Source organism: Schistocerca americana, chromosome 2 (genome assembly GCF_021461395.2).
Source record: "Schistocerca americana isolate TAMUIC-IGC-003095 chromosome 2, iqSchAmer2.1, whole genome shotgun sequence".
Lineage (NCBI taxonomy): Eukaryota > Metazoa > Arthropoda > Insecta > Orthoptera > Acrididae > Schistocerca > Schistocerca americana.
In genome coordinates, this window is record NC_060120.1 from 1,095,748,700 (window position 1) to 1,095,768,288 (window position 19,589).

The 19,589-nt window shown below is 41.6% G+C and overlaps 1 protein-coding gene across 1 annotated transcript in view; it reads right to left on the reverse strand.

Moving 5' to 3' along the window:
* LOC124596507 (E3 ubiquitin-protein ligase CHIP) overlaps nt 1-19,589 on the reverse strand; it is a 119,190-nt gene that overhangs the window by 84,255 nt on the left and 15,346 nt on the right. The window contains exon 2 of the mRNA XM_047135669.1: nt 10-208. Coding sequence (XP_046991625.1) covers nt 10-208 — 199 coding nt within the window. The remainder of the gene's footprint in view (nt 1-9; nt 209-19,589) is intronic.

Below are 19,589 nucleotides of genomic sequence, written 5' to 3' on the forward strand. Positions count from 1 at the left end.
CAACCCAACCTCTCTGTAAATGTTTTATTGCTTCATCATAATTATCCATTTCTAATAAAGCTTGCCCCAGAAAAAAATGTCCTTTGACTAAATTTGGATCCATGTCAAGCGCTCTTCGGCAGTCCTGGCACGCTTCCTCCCACCTTTTTGTCTTCAGGTGGCATAGTGCTCTGTTTGTGAAGTAAGTTGGCACATTTGGATTTTTTATCTGAAATATATTTAAACAACAAAAATTTAGAAGATAAAAATATAGGCTGCTCTCCTTCAAAAAAGTACTAACTGTTAGAAAATACTGGCTTATTTGTAAGTTTACTTCGAGAAACAGCATAAGTCACTGAATAAAAAATCATTACAGAGAAATGCTAATTCTACTTTTTAATGGAAACTCCAGACAGGAATATCAATGACGTAGGGAAAGAAAGATTGCTACTTACCATAAAGAAGACATGTCAAGTAAAAGAGGCGCACACGCACATATACATGACTGCCAACTCCAGCATCTCTGCCCTAGATGCTGAAGTTGGTGTTCGTGCGTGTGGTGTGTGCTGTGACCGAAAACTATATGTGAATGTCTTAATTGTGCTTGTCTGCAACTTGGAAGTGTCTTCTTTACAGTAAGTAGCAATCCGTCTTTTCCTAATTCGACTTTTCAATACGTATATTTCACGAAACAATGAAAAGATTCATTATAAGGAAAGAATATAAATACATCAGGTGTATGGACTGAGTAGGATCCTTTAAAACGTAAACCACTGACAAAAACAGAACTGAGTTCACTCATCAGCAATCCTTTCATTGTGGTCCTGCCAGCTGACGAGGGCAACAAATCCATAACTTTGGTTCCAGCTGGCTATTGAGTGCAAACATTTGGATGACGGTAGGAATTTGAAGAATAGTAAATGAAGCAGATGCATAAACTCCCTTAACCTATTAAAATGGCATTATGCTGACATAAAACATGGATAACCTGCCATGTGTAACACATCTAAAACTACAAAAATTATATTCAAGGAATATGCTAAATAGTGTTCTAATATAAGAAACTTCATATTTTACTGATATTAATGTTTCAGCAGAGTGTTACAAGTTATGAGTGAAGAAATGTGTTACATGTGATTGTCAATTTGCCATCCAAACAGTGTGAACAATACATTTGGTAAAATTAGTTATACAGCTCCTAACATCAAAACATTGCAAGCACCAGAGAAAATTAAGTCCTCTTTGTATTCTTGGAAGAATATGGTGCTCATTCCAGAAATAATTTATTCTTCTACTTGTTGACAGGGTCTCATTTGCAATGATACTGGACTACACTGGTTTCACATTTGATCACCTGCCTATGTGCAGTGCACTGAAGTCTGCCACGGTCAGTTTTTTGTACAGCAGCTGCATTTCAGTTTCAGTGAACGAGTTTAGAGCATCACAATTCCAGTGACTAACACTAGGACTGCCCGATTTTTCCAATCCCTGAAAGCACTACTGGGAGAAAAATATGCCCTTTTCTTGTTGATGCATTTATGGCTTGTTTTTACTCTTTATTTTAGGGGATGAGTTTTTTTGTAACAGTCACTCTAATGGTCTGTTATTTTATTTTAATTTTAAACATTAAGTACAGTCATGTTAGATACTTACAAATTCTTTTGAAATATTTCACTGTAACTAAATAAAAATTGAATATTTTTATTCTTGTCCAAGTAACTTTAAATATGCAAATCTTTGAAATTTGTCCCAATTGTCATGAAGAAACCTTGTACTCTTTACAGAAATACATCTGAATCAAAATGTTTTTGGTATAAAATGATATTTTCCACAAGTAGCAATAAATCAAATCAATAAACGGAAACCAGCAATAAATCAAATCAATAAACGGAAACCAATGTTACCATAGTCTAATACAGGTCTAATTTTGACACAAATTGCCTGATCGCAAACATTTCAGTCTACATGAATATGTTCCTTTAAAATACCTACAGATCATTATCATCAAATAGTCTGAGATTTACAATTGGCACAGAACAGGAAAATATTATACAGATCTTGCAAATTAATTTGCCACGCAACACTATCAACAACGCAGGAAAAGCTAAATTGCTACTCACCATAGAGAATACTTGTTAAGTTGCAGACAGGCACAATCAAAAGACACTTACACAAAGCTTTCAGCCACAGCCTTCAGCAAAAGAGAAACACACACCATTCATACACACAAGCAAGCACACTTCACCTCACAAACTCACGACTGCCACCCATGGCAAGTCAGGCCTAGCCCGAGCTGCAGGGGTTGGCGGTCATGTGTGCGAGAGATGTAGGCCTGAGCTGCTGGAGATGGCGATTTCACGTGTGTGTGTGTGTGTGTGTGTGTGTGTGTGTGTGTGTGTGTGTGTGTGTGTGTGAGAGAGAGAGAGAGAGAGAGAGAGAGAGAGAGTGTGCTTGCTGTTTTTATGAATGGTGTGTGTTTCTCTTTTGCTGACAAAAGCTGTGGCCAAAACCTTTGTGTGTCTTAACTGTGCCTGTCTGCAGCTTCTCATTTATATTGGTATGCATATGACAGCACGCGTACCTTGTATGTTCCAAAATGCCGCACATTAAAATGGGATTTTCTGGTGCTCGTAACTCAGATCTTATTGGTGATGATACGTGTTTTGGATAGCCCTTGCACTAAAGAACATTTGAATATCCATCAAAAGAATTGAGTTACTGTCATGATCCTCTATTACAGGGATAAAGTATGATATTAAACACTACCTCTTTCCTAGGCAAGTGGAGCAAATTAATTGATTCTTCTTGTATTTGATGTGGTCTACGGTGGGCTTGATCAGAATTACGGAGGCACTATTAGTTCACGGATGGTTTCTTGTAAAACACCACAAAAAGATTTTTTTTTACTGTATTTTTGCCATTACCCACAGACCAAAATTCAGGCGAGGATTCCGAGACAGTCACGCACAGCAGTGGCTGTAATTTTTACATTACATTCCTAAGATCCTGATCTCGAACAATCTTGAAAATTTTCTTGATATCTTTATCCATTTCCAAGATATACGAGGTTCAGAGTTACCCTACTTCTACACACAAAAGCTAGTATGAGGCGAAATCTAAACAATAAATAACTGCAGCAAATTGCTTGAATTTTAACAATACATTCTTCAAGCATTGTCTAGAAGAGCCATCTTCCCACTTTCAAAAGTCTTTACCCATTATCAAGAAATGTCTCAAAAACTAGTGTTTTAGTACCAAAACCTGCTGTGGATTCTGAGATGGCTATGCACAGCAAATGGTTGTAATTTTTACAATGTATTCCTCAGATCCTGATCTCAAACAAACTTGAAAATTTTCTCGATATCTTTATCTCTTTCCAAGATGCAGATATTAAAAGTTACACTACTTGCACATGTAAAATACACACATAAAATCTGATGCGAGGCAAAAACACGGTTTATAAAGTGACGTAGCATGGAGAAATACGCTGTGAAGTGTCTCCATTAACATCTGGGAACCCCATGTACCGAGGCACATGTAAAATTTTTTTGCACATGTAGTCTTGTTTGAAGTATAAAATTAGTTTTGTGTTATTTCAATTTGCCATAATTAGAAACTATCTAAATTTTACTGACTACTACATTTTCTTTCATATGAGAAACTTGCCCTGCTGCAGCCACGAGAAGAAGAGAACCAGCGGAAAAAGGCTCCTATCAGAGGGGTACCAGCTGCCTCGTTCTACCTTCTGCAAAACCTTTAAAAATTTTCCCAAAAACTTATGGCATGTGAACATATTCACAATTATTTTTGCTTGGAGAGAAGAAGACAGTGGCAGTAGCAAAGAGACGAAACAGAAACTGAAAGATGGCAGACAGTGACTGTGTTTCGCCTCCGGTGACTGGAGGGCTCAGTCTCAGACACTAGCGCAGTCGCTCTGTCACTGACGCACTAATTCACACTCCAGTTTGGTGTCTGTCATTCATCACGTAGCAGGTCTTCTACTTCACCAGCAGTGAGGCTAACGTGGACTATTACAGAAGAGCTTGTAGATTAACACGTGGGCACTGTTAAAGATAAGTTGCTTCCTGTTCATCTAAATAAAGAACCCTGGTTAATACATGTGTGCAGTTGTGTTGTGGAAAGAGGACACCAGCCACCAAACATTAACCTCTCCCTCAATTCCTACAGTACAAGATTCTACACAGACAATACCAGTGTTAGACAAAGAGAGGGTCAGGTGGCAGTGGAACATAGCTGACAGTGATAGAATAGCGATAGGCTAAGAGTTAAGTAGGCAGAGCTGGGGGTGGAGAGGAATACCGAGGAAGTTGGAGTGGGTGGGAGCCAGTGGTAATGAGAGACAGAGTGTATGATAATGACAACAAGGAAGAGAGAGACAGTGACAGTGAGAAGAGGGAGCAGCAGTAGGAAGGGATGAGGTATTAGTGGTAATAGAGAGCAAGAGGGAGACAGTGACAGTGAGAGGTAACTCTTGTTGTAGGACATAACACACAGGATTGTGGCTGTGACACAAGTGACAATGACAGAGACACACAAAAGGGATAATGGCAATGAGCTGCACTGAATGAGTGAGTGAGGTAGGAAACTGGAGGTGGATGGGTATGAGAAACTTACAGTGATGGACCAATGGGTGTGGGTGAGTTAAGGCTAAGGGAGCTTGGGAGTTCAAGGTGAGTTGCACGTACAAAATGGTGAGAGTATGCTTGCATGCCAAATTTATTGGGAAAAATTTTACTGGTGCTGTGGAAGGTAGCAGTAGTGACTTCTAGGTACATCTGATGGTTCAACATGAACAACTAATGCTCTGACGAGGTTCCTATATAATGTTTGGCAAGTTAGCCCACCAGCTTGAAAAGAAAATCTCACCTTGTTGTTTTCATGTTTATTACTTTTCTGTAATTACCTAGGCACTGATGCCTGTTAAAACTAGTATATTCTAAGAAGGATGAACAGACCATCTTCTTGCATCAGCTTCATAGAGTGCTTGCAAGTCATCTAGTCAACATTCATTCTGCACTTAGTTTCATCGAAACACGTCAGTGTCAGGCTTTTATTTTGTGTTAGTCCCACTTTGTACATTTGAATGCAAAGAATTGAGAATTATTAAATTCTTTTCTAACTTTCCTCGAAACACTGACGAACATACCAATTCTGAAAGCTACATTCCTGTCTACGTCCTCAGGAGCTTTCTTCTTGGACTTTTTATTTTTTTTATTTTACTTTAAATTTTGGTTATTGTACCAAGCACACTTATTTGGTGTTCTTTCAGTTGCCACGTTAGCAAAAGGGAGGAGAAAAAGTTGTTACGTGTGACATTCCTTCATTTAGGTATGGTCCTACAAGTTTTTCTGTACAAGGACACTAAGACGTTTACCACAATGACGAGTTTCATCCTTATCACGATTGTAAAAGTATTTAGCATGTATCTGGAATCTTTCAACAACCATGCTCTATATGAAATGACTGAAAGCTACACAGACAGGAAACACTGCTCATCGTCCTAAAAACTAGATTTGATTTTGCAACGCCCTAGAAAAACAACAACAATGTGTAGGTGCATTGAAAGTCAGGCCATATACTGATGGTACTGAGATTAAATCTGACTTCTTCCATTATGTTCTACAATTGTTTAGAACTCTCTGCTGAGACAACAAAAGTCTTGATGGTTGGGAAATGAGCTTGAGTCAGAAAAACTACAAATAAGTAGTCTTTTCTGTTTCTTTAAGACATAATTCAGCTCTAAAAAATTCTGTTCATAAAAAATGAATTGGGATACGGAATCTAAAGAGAAGAAAAGTTTTCTCTCTTTTTGTGGCTCTACCAATTTGAGGAGTGTACTGGAAAGTGTAATTTTTCGGTTGTCTCAGGAAAATTTCCTCCCAAACGATCCAATCAGTGATACCATCTGGCAGGCAGTACAGTTTCCTCCATGACATTCCACAGCAGATTGATGAAACACCTAAAAAATTCAAGTAGCTTGAATTAAACATAAGCTTAGGACCCTAAAAAAGACCTCTTCTAACTTTGGGCTCTCACACTTACAGAAACATATCATCAGCTTGGGATTTTGTGTAAAGAAACAGTTATGCATGGGAACCTGTGGTAAAAAAAAACACTCATAGCTGTCATTGCACAGATATCTGGTGTGGCCCCTGTGGCGATGGGAATGCTGGCTTTCTCACTTTATATGGAATCAGCAGTGGTTACGCCACCATGAAACATGTCAACGCATTTATACAATTGTGGTTAGTCTTCACGGGTTTGCTGCTGGATCACATTGTGCAAATTCCAAAATAATTCCTCAGAGCAACTGTCCGACATCTTCAGGTGGTTCAGTCTTGCTGGTGGCTAGGTTCGTAGCAAGGTTGAACCACTTGAAGATGTTGGACAGTTGCTCTGAGGAAAAATTGTGGAATTTGCACAACTTGATCCGGCGGCAAACCTGTGAAGACTATTTTTTACATTTATACAATTGTCCGTGCGAACACTTATGTTCCACATTAACCACATACTATGCTAACACAAAGTGTGGTATATCTTAAACCAGAATTAAACTAGCACATCAAAGACATTATACAATAAAGAGACATACTAGTGATATTCTACGGCTTGAATCCATTCCAATGTCAGGAAGACTGCAATGAACTTCACCGAAATTTACACAATGTGACAATGGTATAAAACCTGCAAACTATTTATAAGATGTATTCTGCAGCTGTTGGCAACAATTTTACAACCTCCATTTCCACTACCATGGTAATGCAGAGTTACACTGTGAAGTTTATAACCACTTCGATTCTGTACTCATAGCGAAAAACAGACTCAAATTGTCACAATGAGTAGTGACAGAAGGCACTCCTTTTCTGATATTTTTTGAGTTATTTGAACTTTATCTCATGTTCCACTCATCAAGACTTTTGATATTTGCCTTCCCCAAAGAGTATTAAACAATTGCAGAACATAATGATAGATGTCAGATTTAATCTGAGAACCAACTGAACATGGGCCCATTTTCAATGCACCTCTACCTTGTTGCATCATTTTTAAGGCCTTATATACTTCCATTGCAACATCAAATCTAGATTTTTAGATGGTTTAGAATATGGTCTTTGTAACAAAAATGGTTTAAAAGAGTTTGTAGAGAATACTTTTTTCAAAAAAGTGGGCCAAAAATAGCCATTTTGGTATTTTTAGAAATATCATCAGCTGTTTCCTCAGTTTTTAAATTATTGGAAAGCAGAAGGGGGATGAAATTCTATATTCTAAGTCCTCGTATTGGTTATTATATGCAAAGTATCAGGTGAACCCCGCAATTACTTCGGAAATATAAATAGCTAAACTTCACATTTTTCCGTGCGTGTGTTTTTCAGCCAAGTTTACTTAAAATTACTCATACGAAAATTGCTCGGAAAATCTTCACTATTGTTTTGCTTAAGAGCACACAAAAAGTTGTACAAGACGGTCTAGTTTTGTTTCTTTCAAGAAAATATTGTCGGAGATATTACGTCTCAAAGTTGCGAAAAGTCACGGGTGCACACTCAATAGCTGCACTGTGGAGTCAAACTATTGAAGACATCTCCGGATGTACTGAATTATTAGTCACGAACCTCCTAAAAGGACTAGAAGTGGGGAAAGGATTAAAATTTTGTTACGGGACAAAAATGTCCCACTGGCAGTTCTAGTCTAGAGAGAGAACACGATTTGTTTTTATTGTCTTGTCATTCTTTGTATATCGTAATTTTAGCAATATGGTTTTGGCCCCCTGTAACGTAAGTCGTGATGTAGTTTCATTTCTTTTTGTTGTGGCTTTTTTGTTCCTCCCTTGCCCTCACCACAGGCATCTGGCAGGAATTGTTACCCAACAAAGGGGAGTCAGTGCGTAGCTTCTTTAAGTTTTGGAAACAGATGAAAATCAGATGGAAGCGGTATCAGGGCTGTATGGAAAATGATCGATGAACCCGGGGCATCAGATTGCTGTAGATATCGCGGCGCTCGTGTGGTCTGGCATTGTCGTGCTGAAGGAGAGGGTGCTCCACGTGTGGATGAACTGTTCAACTTTGTGCTTTCCGTTTTCTCAATTACAGCAGGTCGGTTCTCACGCACTGACATAGTTATGTTACACATCACCCTGTCGCATGCTACAATTCAGAGCCCTCTAGTGGCAGAGGTTTGCCATCTGCGTCAGCAAAGTTGAAGAGAGGATCGAGTAATATGCATGGCATGAAATATCTCAAACACTATTGAGATAAGAATAAAAAATTCAGAAGTATTAATTTTCAGCATGCCCTAATATTTTCACTTAGGAAGTGTGACAGGAAACAGAATGCACCAAAATTAATCTCTAGGTCAAAAATGTGAAATATCAGTGGATAAAATCCAAAAGTATTACGCTCTACGGTTCGGTTTGGACAGTATGTGCCGAGCGAGGTTGTGAGGGATGGGAAACACCCACTGTGGTTCGACAACTGTGTTAAAAAGTTGCTACAAAAACAAACTCGGCTTCATAACAAACTCGGCTTCATCACAAACTAGCCCGAGTTATTTCAAGCAGACCAATTTGTTCGCAACGTGAAACTTCCTGGCAGATTAAAACTGTGTGCCAGACTGAGTCCTGAACTCAGGGCCTTTGCCTTTTGTGGGCGAGGGCTCTACCAATTGAGCTCAGTCGGTGGAGCAGTTTCCGATGAAACGCGATGGTCCTAAGTTTGAGTCTCGGTCAGGCACACAGTTTTAATCTGCCGGGAAGTTTTCTATCAGTGCACACTCCGCTGCAGAGTGATTCGCAAAGCACTTTTCCTGGATTAACTCGAACACGTTACTTTCTTTTTGTATCTTGCAATCTACCGAGCATTATTTCAGCTGCAGTTCATCTCAGTTGCACAATTTGCACGTAAATATCATTTGCATCAGTTTCTGCACAATTTCGCGAGTCCCCGTTTCACGTATTCTCGACAGACCTTTGCTGACACTACCACTACTTTCTTTCTGAAGGGGTAGGAAATACACTAGCAATGCAAGTATCTGACTGTCGAAGAAATACGCCCGGGATATTCTCTGCCGCAAGTGTTAGGCTCGATCACGGTTACTGTTCTGCCGTATGCATTTAAGATACGGGCAGTGAAGTAAGTTTCGACTGGGACAGTGACTCTAACATCTCTTTTTCTCAGTCTCATAATTATTCATCAATATACAGCAAAATGATTCCAAGAATGATAACTTCCAGTTCAATCCATGAAATCATTCTGATTAGAAACTGAATAAATTATGTTGAACTGACCAGTATCTAGAAGAAAATTTAAAAATTGTCCTATGCCCAACAGACATATAACTACTACTTTACAAGGGGGCAGATTGGTTGAGTGCACTAATTTATGCCATTAGAAATGGCACAATTTACTATAAAACTATGATCAGAAACTGCTTGAAAAGCTTTTAAGAGTTTTGCAGGGTAGGCTGTGCTGAGAAATAATTTTCAAGAAAAAAATTTGATACGTGCACCATTTCACAGTTAATTAGCACTGAAGTTAGCAAATCAAGCCATTGTCCATGCACATTCAGGTGGCCTGCCATAGACAGTGTCACCAAACACGTTCTTCACTTTGTTTCCTAAAATCAAACAAGATGATACAAAAATTGGACATGGGACAGTAGTTAGGATCAAACTCAAGCCAAAGGCTGAGCAGTCTCATGTGCTACCATCTGTGCTTTGAGAACAACTTACACTAACTGTATGTGGCAGGCCGCTTGAATCTGAAGGTGCAATGGCCTGATTGGCAGATTTCAATGCTATGTAATTCGGAAATGGCAGAAAAAATCTTTTTTTGGTTACAAGTTTTCCAAACAGTTTCTGACCACCATGTATATGCTCTGTGAATCAAATAATGGTGTCTCTGATTATTTATAATCTATACAGGAAATGGAAGAATGTGGATTGAGAATTTGACAACTTTCCGCCATTTTTTCACTTATAGTTCTAATAAAACAACAAATCTCAGTACAAGAAATCGGTTGACAATGACCAAGTTCCATACATCTCCTCAGCTCAGCTCACAGATCTTCTAACCAAAAAATCAATGGATATTGACAAGAAAGTACATGCCACCAGCTCTCAAAAACAAATCTCAGCACAGGAGAAACCACTGAATGCAAAATTGGAAAAATGCTTGCAATACAATGGAAGGACAACGAAAATGTTAAGTTTATCCCCATTATCCACAATTTCATAAAAAAGAGGGTAATTTTAGATTACTACCAAACACTGAAAGAAGAACATCAAACAGACCGGCAGATGTCAACATCAGACACTCTGCAATCCTTTCAGTTTACAGCAGGGAAGCCATTCCAACAGTATATAAGAATTCCAACCCAACCAGACAATGCCTGCTCCCATGCAAGACCTGATGGGAAATGTGTAAGAAGAGATACACATTATTATCGTAAGGAATATGATGCTTGTGAGTGTGTAATGCCTACCTTCATGAACTACCACTCAGTAAATGACCTACAAACAATGCATACACGTAAATAATATAAATAAAATTGATGAAAATTTCTAAGCTTGATAGGTTTTCAAACAGTCCAAGGTATCTCGTGTTAGCGAAAGGGTGACTCAATAAATAATGCAACACTATTTTTTCAAAGCAGGGTGGTTTTATTTTGTTATTTTTTGTTACTTGTTTAAATTTAATCCTTTGAATTAACGAAAAAGGAATTAAACTGTAAAACTTTACCTATGAAATTCTAATGAAAAGTTCTTTGCTGTATGAGCAGACGCATTGAGAGTTACAGAGAATATGAAGTTGGAGGCCACTAAACTAGATGTGATCAGATGGTCCTTGGGAATATACAGAGAAGAGAAAATACTTAATAAAGAGGCTCAATTATCAATGGGTGTAGAAAGGTTATTGACAACTGATGTCAAATGGAAACAATTAATATGGTATGGTCATGTCCAATGGATGGACAAATCCAAGTTACCTAAGAAGCCTATACTGTGGATACAACCAAACTCACGGAAAACATGGCAGGCTGAGGAAAACTTAAAATGAGGACATTGTAAAAGCAATGAGACCCAGAAAGTTAAGAAAAGATCACTGAGATGACAGAGAATAATGGAAATTGGACACACACTGTCGTGTTCTAAAACCAATATTTAAAAATAAAAGAATAGTTTTATTCGTGATTTATTAACACCATACTTTCTCCCAATTCTCTGGCAATAAAATCCTGTTTTGGAACGTAATCTTCATTGAGATCCACAGCCTTAGGCCAACTTAATTTGGGAGCCTCTATGCCGTAATGCACTCTACTTGTCTACATCTCAGCCAAGTTCTTGTTGCATCAGTAACTTCCCCATCAGTGCTGTAGTGCTTCCCACAGAGTCAACCCTTGAGTTGGCCAAAGAGTTGGAAATCAGAAGATGCGAGATCCACGGTCTTGTGTGGATGAGGAAGAACAGCCCATGTAAGTTCTGTGATCTCCTCTCGTACATGCAGACTTGTGTGTGGCCTTGCATTATCGTGGAGAAGGAGAAGTGGATTCACATTTTTGTGGTCAAAAATATGCTGTTATCATTTCTTTAGTTGCCTAAGACTCTGACAATAGACTTCAGAGTCAATCATTTGACCAGAAGGAAGGACATTGAACAGAACAAACCCTTCAGAGTCCGAGGGGACTGTAACCTTGAATCTACAAGCTGAAGGTATTGTTCTGGACTACTATTTCGAAGGAGACTCCATGGACTGGCATTTTATTTCAGGCTCAAAGTGGTGAATTCAAGTTTCACCATCTGTGACAATGGTTGACAACAAAATGTCACCATCAGTCTCATAAGACACAAGAAATTCAGCACAGATGTTCCCTCTTTCCTTTTTAGGTAGGCTTCAAGGAACCCAATGGTCACAAACCTTGGAATATGGTAGGCTTCAAGGAACCCAATGGTCACAAACCTTGGAATATGGTGGGCTTCAAGGAACCCAACAGTCACAAACCTTGGAATATGCTAACTGCTGGACAAGTGTGACAGCACTAAAACAATGGAAATGTCCAGCTGAGCAATGAAATACTCAATTGTTATTCATTGAGCACCTCGAATATGACTTCTGCCCGTTGCAATATTGCACTTATCACAGCTATGTGTGACCAGCTTACTCTGAGATCAGGCAGATTTCCTTCCCCTTGTTCTGCTGATAATAGATACTTTGCCCAGTGATTTATTGCACTTTTATCAACTGCCTGGTGTCTGTAGACATTCTGTAAATGCCTATGAATATTTATGATGGTTTGGTCTTCTGCCTGAAGAAATTCAAAACTGCTCTTTGCTCACAATGTACCTCACATGCAGATGCAAAGTTTGAAGACTGATAACAGCACTGCCATCCACCACAATTTACTGGAAACAGAGGAGATGGTGTGTGAATGTATACGTATTTCAGAACAAAGTTACATATTTTTTAACTAATTAGGTCGAGAGTAAAAAATGCATCACATTACTTATTGAACAACCTTCATATCATACCAACAGTTCATTGCGATATATTCTGAAAAATCACAACATATAAATCATAATCTGAACAGAAGTCTAAATACATTTAAGAAAAGTATGCATAAAATCATTAAAAAACTGCAAGTTTCTAATCAGGTCATTAAAATAAGCATAAGGCGAACAATGTGAGACATGTTCAGTGAAGTCAAAGGTAAGATTTTGGTCATCTAGCTGATGAAAAATCCTCAGGAGTTTTGGTCTTGAGCTTTGTCACCAAAATGTATCTAAATCATCATCTGTACACACACTGATTTTTCTGTCAACAGAAGGTAAAATAACAGAGATAAGATCACAATACGGAATTCATTCTTCTAAATTTATTTAACTGCAGATGACCATTATACCGTGCTTCCTCTCAATCCTTGCACATATGTTGAAGGAATAGAAAAGGAACTGAAATTGCTTAACTGAGAAAATGCAACTGGACCTGACAAAACACCTGTACAGCTCTACACAGGTTACATGAAAAGAACTCAATCTCCCTCAAGCAGCATCTCATTGAAGGCTTCTGAAACAATGAAGGGTTCCAACTAAATGAGGCAGGACATTCCTTCTTTCAAAATTTTTGGACAGATTACCATTATTAAAGGAATGTACACATGATATCAATCCACTGTAGAATTGTGGAACAAACTGTTTGCTTGCACATTATGGCCTTTATGAAGAAGAAAACCTCCTTCGGCAGGAATTAACATGAACTCCACACACTGTTATCTTTTAAAACTCAATTCTTTCTGTTTCTCGATGAGATACAGAGGGCAACTGATGTCATGTTTCTTGATTTCTGGAAGGGATTCAATATCATTTTGTACTATAACCTAATGTACAAAATAAGAAGTAACATAATAACATCCAGTGTTGCGACTGGATTTAGGACTTTCAAACAGAGGGGATTCAACATTCATTTACAGTCAAGAACATATAGTACAAAATTTTGTGTGTTTTCTTTATATTTTCTTTACATACAATACATAAAATACAAATCAAATAAATGCATTCCAATTTTAAAACTTCATTTGTTAACATGTTCTAAAGGTGAAGGCATTTCCATCAACAAATTCCAGCACCTTCCACAGCAGTGAACAAAGCGCATTAAAGAATGGAATCAAACACAACTTAATAAACACATACTGAATAGAGAAAAGAATTGCTGTGGGATAAGCCCCCCCCCCCCCCCCAAATCCCCTACCCCTCAACACAGAGAATACCTCAGCACTGAAGTAGATAGAGAGGACGACTGAAGAAGAAATTACACCATATGACTTCCGAACAACTTACTTTCTGATAACAGAAATAGTGTTAAACAATATCTTCATATTAGTTCATCAAATGTTCAAAACACGAAAAACAAAATATGAAACTGTAAAAAATTCTCTGTCAACTGGGAACTAAACTCCTGGCTGACATTCTCCACTTTTTAAAAACATTGCATTTTCACTGGTTAAATGATGCAGTTTCACTTTATGCTCTCGACATAAGTATGTGTCATCTGACCCAATACCTGTAGAATTATATCTAACTATGCATCATACAAAGTAAATTCATTTGGTAAATGAATCTTGAAGCCACTGTCAGTGATGGTTGGTTGGCTGGATTAAAAAAAAGGGGGGGGGGATAAGGGACGAAACTAAGAGGGCATCAGTCCCTTGTTCCGAATAAAGCAATGCCACAAGAGTGAGAATAAAACAAATGAGACTGACAACATAAAATGGAATGAAAGGAAAAATCACAAGAACGACGAAGGGCAACAAACATGTATATGGAGCAAAGGGTGAAGAGAAAACCACAGAAACACAAAAAACGGGATGAAGAGAGTAAAACAACAAAGCAGTGACCATGGCTGGCTGACCATGAGAATAAAAAGGAAAAGCCAGCCACTCTGCAACACATTAAAACCTCCACCTAGAGTGGAGGACACAGAGGGACAAAGGACATGTGCTAAAACTTAGATCAAATGCTAAAACCCAGCCTCACAAATAAAACTTAACACTAAATCAGCCAATGAGGCATTGTCAGATAAAATTAGCGGCAACAAGTCCAGTAACCCAAGATTCCATTGCTGGGCAGTCAAAGTGGGACAGTGCATGAGAAGATGGGCCACTGTCAACTGGGTGCCGCACCGACACTGAGACTGGTCTTCACAGCGCAGGAGGTAACTGTCGGTCGCCCAACTGTGGCCAATGTGGGGGCGGCAGAAGACAATTGATTCCCTGCGAGAGGCCTGCATGGAAGACTTCCACACATTCATAGTCTCCTTAATAATACACAGTTTGTTGTGCGTACTGTATGCCATTCCCTCTCCCAAAGCCAAAAAACCCTGCGGCGTTAAGTCAGTACGCAGGTCAGGTTCAGAGATGTCCATTTCCAGAGGCAGTTTCTGCGTAGCCTGTTTAGTCAGCCTGTCGGCAAGTTCGTTGCCTGGGGTTCGGACGTGACCTGGGGTCTAGACAAACACTACTGAACGACTGGACCATTCCAGGGCATAGATGGACCCCTGGATGATGAGGGTAGCACTGGTTGACAGCTTGTAGCCTGCTCAAGGAGTCAGTACACAGGAGAAATGACTCACCTGGGCATGAGCGGATGTGCTCAAGAGCACGAAATATGGCCGCCAGCTCTGCAGTGAAAACACTGCAGCCATCAGGCAAGGAGTGCTGCTCTATATGTCCTCCACAAACATAGGCAAAGCCAACATGACTATCGGCCATTAAGCCATCAGTGTAAACCACTTCATGGCCCCGGTACATGTCGAAAATCAAAAGGAAGTGACAGCGGACAGTCGCAGGGTTAATGGAGTTCTTAAGGCCACATGAATGGTCCAGACGAAGCTGCGGCTCAGGTGTACACCATGGAGGCGTACGTGAACGGACTGCAAGTAGAGGTGGTAAAGGGAAGGACTCCAGTTCAGACAGAAGGGACCGCACGCGAACCACAATCGTTAGCCCTGACCTGGGCCGCCAATACGGGAGATGGACTGCCACGGGCAGGAAAAGGAGACAGTAATTCGGATACTCAGGGGAACTACGAATGTGTGCTGCATAACCGGCGAGCAGTTGCGCACGTGTGACCTGCAATGGAGGGACACGAGCCTCCACCAGTACACTGGTCACCGGACTCGTCCTAAAAGCTCCTGTCGCTAGTCGAACCCCACAGTGGTGCACAGGGTCGAGTAAATGCAACGCTGAAGGCACTGTCGAACCATAAACCACACTCCCATAGTCAATTCGGGATTGGAAAAGGGCTCTGTAGAGCTGCAGCAGCGTAGAGCGATCTGCACCCCAATTGGTGTTGCTCAGGCTAAGGAGGGCATTAAGGTGCTGCCAGCACTTCTGCTTAAGCTGACGAAGATGACGGAACCAAGTCAATCGAGCATCAAAAACCAGTCCTAGGAACCGATATGTCTCCACTACAGTGAATGGGTCATCATTAATGTAAAGTGCTGGTTCCGGAAGAATGGTACAATGCCAACAGAAGTGCATGACACACGACTTTGCGGCTGAAAACTGGAAGCCGTGGGCTAGAGCCCATGACTGCGCCTTGTGGATAGCTCCCTGTAGGCGCCACTCAGCAACACCAGTACTGGAGCAGCAGTATGAAATGCAGAAGTTGTCTGCATACAGAGAAGATTATACGGAGGGCCCGACAGCTGCTGCTAGACCGTCAATGGCCACTACAAATAGAGAGACACTTAATACAGTGCCCTGAGGGATTCCATTCTCCTGGATATCGATGGAACTATGGGGGGCACTAACTTGGACACTGAAAGTATGGAGCGACAGGACGTTTTTTATAAAAATCTGGAGTGGGCCCAGAAACCCCAGTTATACAATGTGGCAAGGATATGATGCCGATGTTGCCATCAGGAAAAGGCTGTTTGGCTGGCAGACTCGATGGACACAAGATTATCAGCAGTAGAGCGACCCTGGCGGAAGCCTCCCTGACTTGGAGCCAGCAGGCCACGTGACTCCAGGACCCAACCCCACCAACAACATACCACACATTTCAGCAGTTTACAAAGAACGCTGGTGAGGCTGATGGTCTGATAGCTATCCACATAAAGCGGGTTTTTACTGGGTTTGAGCACCCGAATGATGGTGCTCTCCTCTCATTGCGATGGAAAGACGCTATCGCACCAGATGTGGTTGAAGATCACGAGGAGATGTCACTTGTAATCAGATGAGAGATGTTTAATCATCTGACTGTGGATCCTATCTGGCCCAGGAACTATGTCAAAGCAATGTACCAGGGCACTGAGGAGCTGCCACTCTGTAAATGGGGCGTTATAGGATTCACTGAGGGGTATAGTGAACGAATCACTTTCCCTTCCAGCCGCCGTATGAGAGTGCGAAGGCTGGGGGGTAATTCTCCGATGCAGAGGCTCAAACAAACTGCTCAGCAAAGTGCTCGGCAATCGCGTTTGCGTCGGTAGATAACACGCCATTTATGGTAACGCCGGGAACACACCTGTTGGGGTCCGCTACCCAAAAAGACGTTTGATCTTTGACTAGACTTGAGAAACTGACATATGGCACCCACTTGTTGAGACATATCTCTCCCAACACTCCTGCTTCCATTGTTTGATAAGGTAGCGAACACGGGCATGGTGCCATGTAAAAGCTATGAGGTGCTCCACGGAAAGGTGCTGCTTATGCCACTGTAGAGCTCGCCAGCACTCCTTAACTGCTTCAGCAACTTCCGGCAACCACCAAGGGACTACCTAACGCCTCCAGAACCTTAAAGAGCAAGGGATCGCGTTTTCTGCTGCAGAAACAACTGTTGCAGTAATCTGATCAACCATCACATCGATGTTACTGTGTGGGGGAGAGTCAATGGTGACAGCAGAGGTGAAAGTTTCCCAGTCCGCCTTGTTTAAAGCCCATCTGGGCATGTGTCCATGGGCCTGATGCTGGAACAGTGATATGAAGATGGGGAAGTGGTCACTACCACACAGGTAGTCATGTGCTCTCCAGTGTACAGATGGGAGAAGTCCTGGGCTGCAAACTGATAAATCAATGGCCGAGTAACTATCATGAGCCACACTGAAATGTGTGGCAGTCCCAGTGTTTGAGAGGCAGAGGTCGAACTGTGATAGTAAAGTTTCGACATCTCTGCCTCGGCCAGTAAGTATGGTACCACCTCACAAAGGGTTATGGGCATTAAAATCTCCCAAAAGTAGGAAAAGAGTAGGGAGTTGATCAATCAGTGCAGCTAATACATTCAAGGGTACTGCACCATCTGGAGGAAGATTTACATTGCAGATAGTTATTTCCTGCATCATCCTAATTCTGATGGCCACAGATTCAAGAGGGATTTGAAGGGGCACAGTGTCACTACAGATTGAGTTTAGGACATAAACGCAAACTCCACCTGACACTCAATTATAGTCGCTACAGTTCCTGTAATATCCCTTATAGTCATGGAGGGCTGGGGTCTGCATTGCCGGGAATCAGGTTTCCTGGAGGGCAATGCAGAGGGCAGGTGTAAAGCTTAACAGTTGCCGTAGCACAGCCAGACGGTGGAAAAAAACCTCCACAATTCCACTGGAGGATGACATCATCATGAGACTGTGAAGGCATGGAATATTCAATGAGGCAGTTTACACCTCAGTCACCTGCTGCCACTGACTTATCGCCTGAGCAGTCTATATCCACTGTGTCTGAGGGTCTGGCGAGATCTAGGTCCTAGCAGACGCCAAAATCACCACCCCATCCTCAGACACGGAGCTTGTAGGTAGTGGTAGTGTGGGTGTGGGTACCACCGCAATTTCCTTGGTCTTAGGTGTTTTCTTTTTGGATTTCTCTCACTGCTTCTTGGGTTTCCCTGGCTGGGAGGACTTCACTGACTCAGTCTCCGTTACTGAGGATGAGTGTGAAGCCCTACGACCAGCTGCTTTTGGGCTCTTCAGCCACTGGCGGGTGTCGTCTTTCCCACTAGCAGAAACCTGGGAAGGGAGTGACCCAAGGGGCCCCTTCATAGCAAGAGAAGCCGAAGAAGACTTATGGTTCTCCGGCCTTAGAAGTGGGGATGGATGTCCCTGATGGGGTTGGGGGGGGGGGGGGGGGGGGGGAGTTGCTCCCAAAGCAGGTGGTGCAGGAGCAACAGGGAGGGAAATGCCCCCACCATCAAGGGGCCAGGTGTAGTCTTCCGGCTCTGAGAGGTGACTTGGGTTGGCGGTGCTGATAGTGCCAGAACAGTTGCAGCGGCGGCGTAAGACGATGTCATACGCACAGGATGCAGGCGTTTAAATTTTCTCTTAGCCTCAAGAGTAGGTCAGTCGGTCCAGGGCCTTGTACTGCATGATTTTTCTCTCTTTCTGGAGAATCCTGCAGTCTGGCAAGCAAGGCGAATGGTGCTCTCCGCAGTTGACACAGATGGGAGGCGGTGCACACGGAGTATTGGGATGTGATGGGCGTCCGCAATCTCAGCACGTGATGCTGGAAGTACAATGGGAAGACATATGGCCGAACTTTCAGAACTTAAAGCACTGCACAGGGGGAGGGATATATGGCTTTACATCACAGCGGTAGACCATCATCTTGACCTTCTCGGGCAATGTATCACCCTCAAAGGCGAAGATGAAAGCACTGGTGGCAACCTGATTATCCCTCGGACGAAATGTACACCTCGCCGCTCTAAATTGCCGCGCAGCTCATTGTCGGACTGCAAAGGAAGGTCCCTGTGGAATATAATACCCTGGACCATCTTTAATGTCTTATGGGGCGTGATGGTTACAGAAACATCCCACAGCCTGTCACAAGCGAGTAATCGTCTGTGACAGGGCAGAGGATGCTGTTTTGATCAAGACTGACCCAGATCTCATTTCGGACAAGCTCTCCACCTCCCCAAACTTGTCCTCTAAATAGTCTAAAAAAACTGTGGCTTCATCGAAATAAAGGAGCCTATTCAGTTCTCGTACATATGAGATACCGGGGTGAATAAGGTTCGCTGCAATCCTTAGCCGGCGTTCCTCCCATGGGCACAGCCAGGAGGGGAATGATTTTGGGTTGTACTTCTGTGCGTTGAATTGAGCTCATGAACTCTTAGA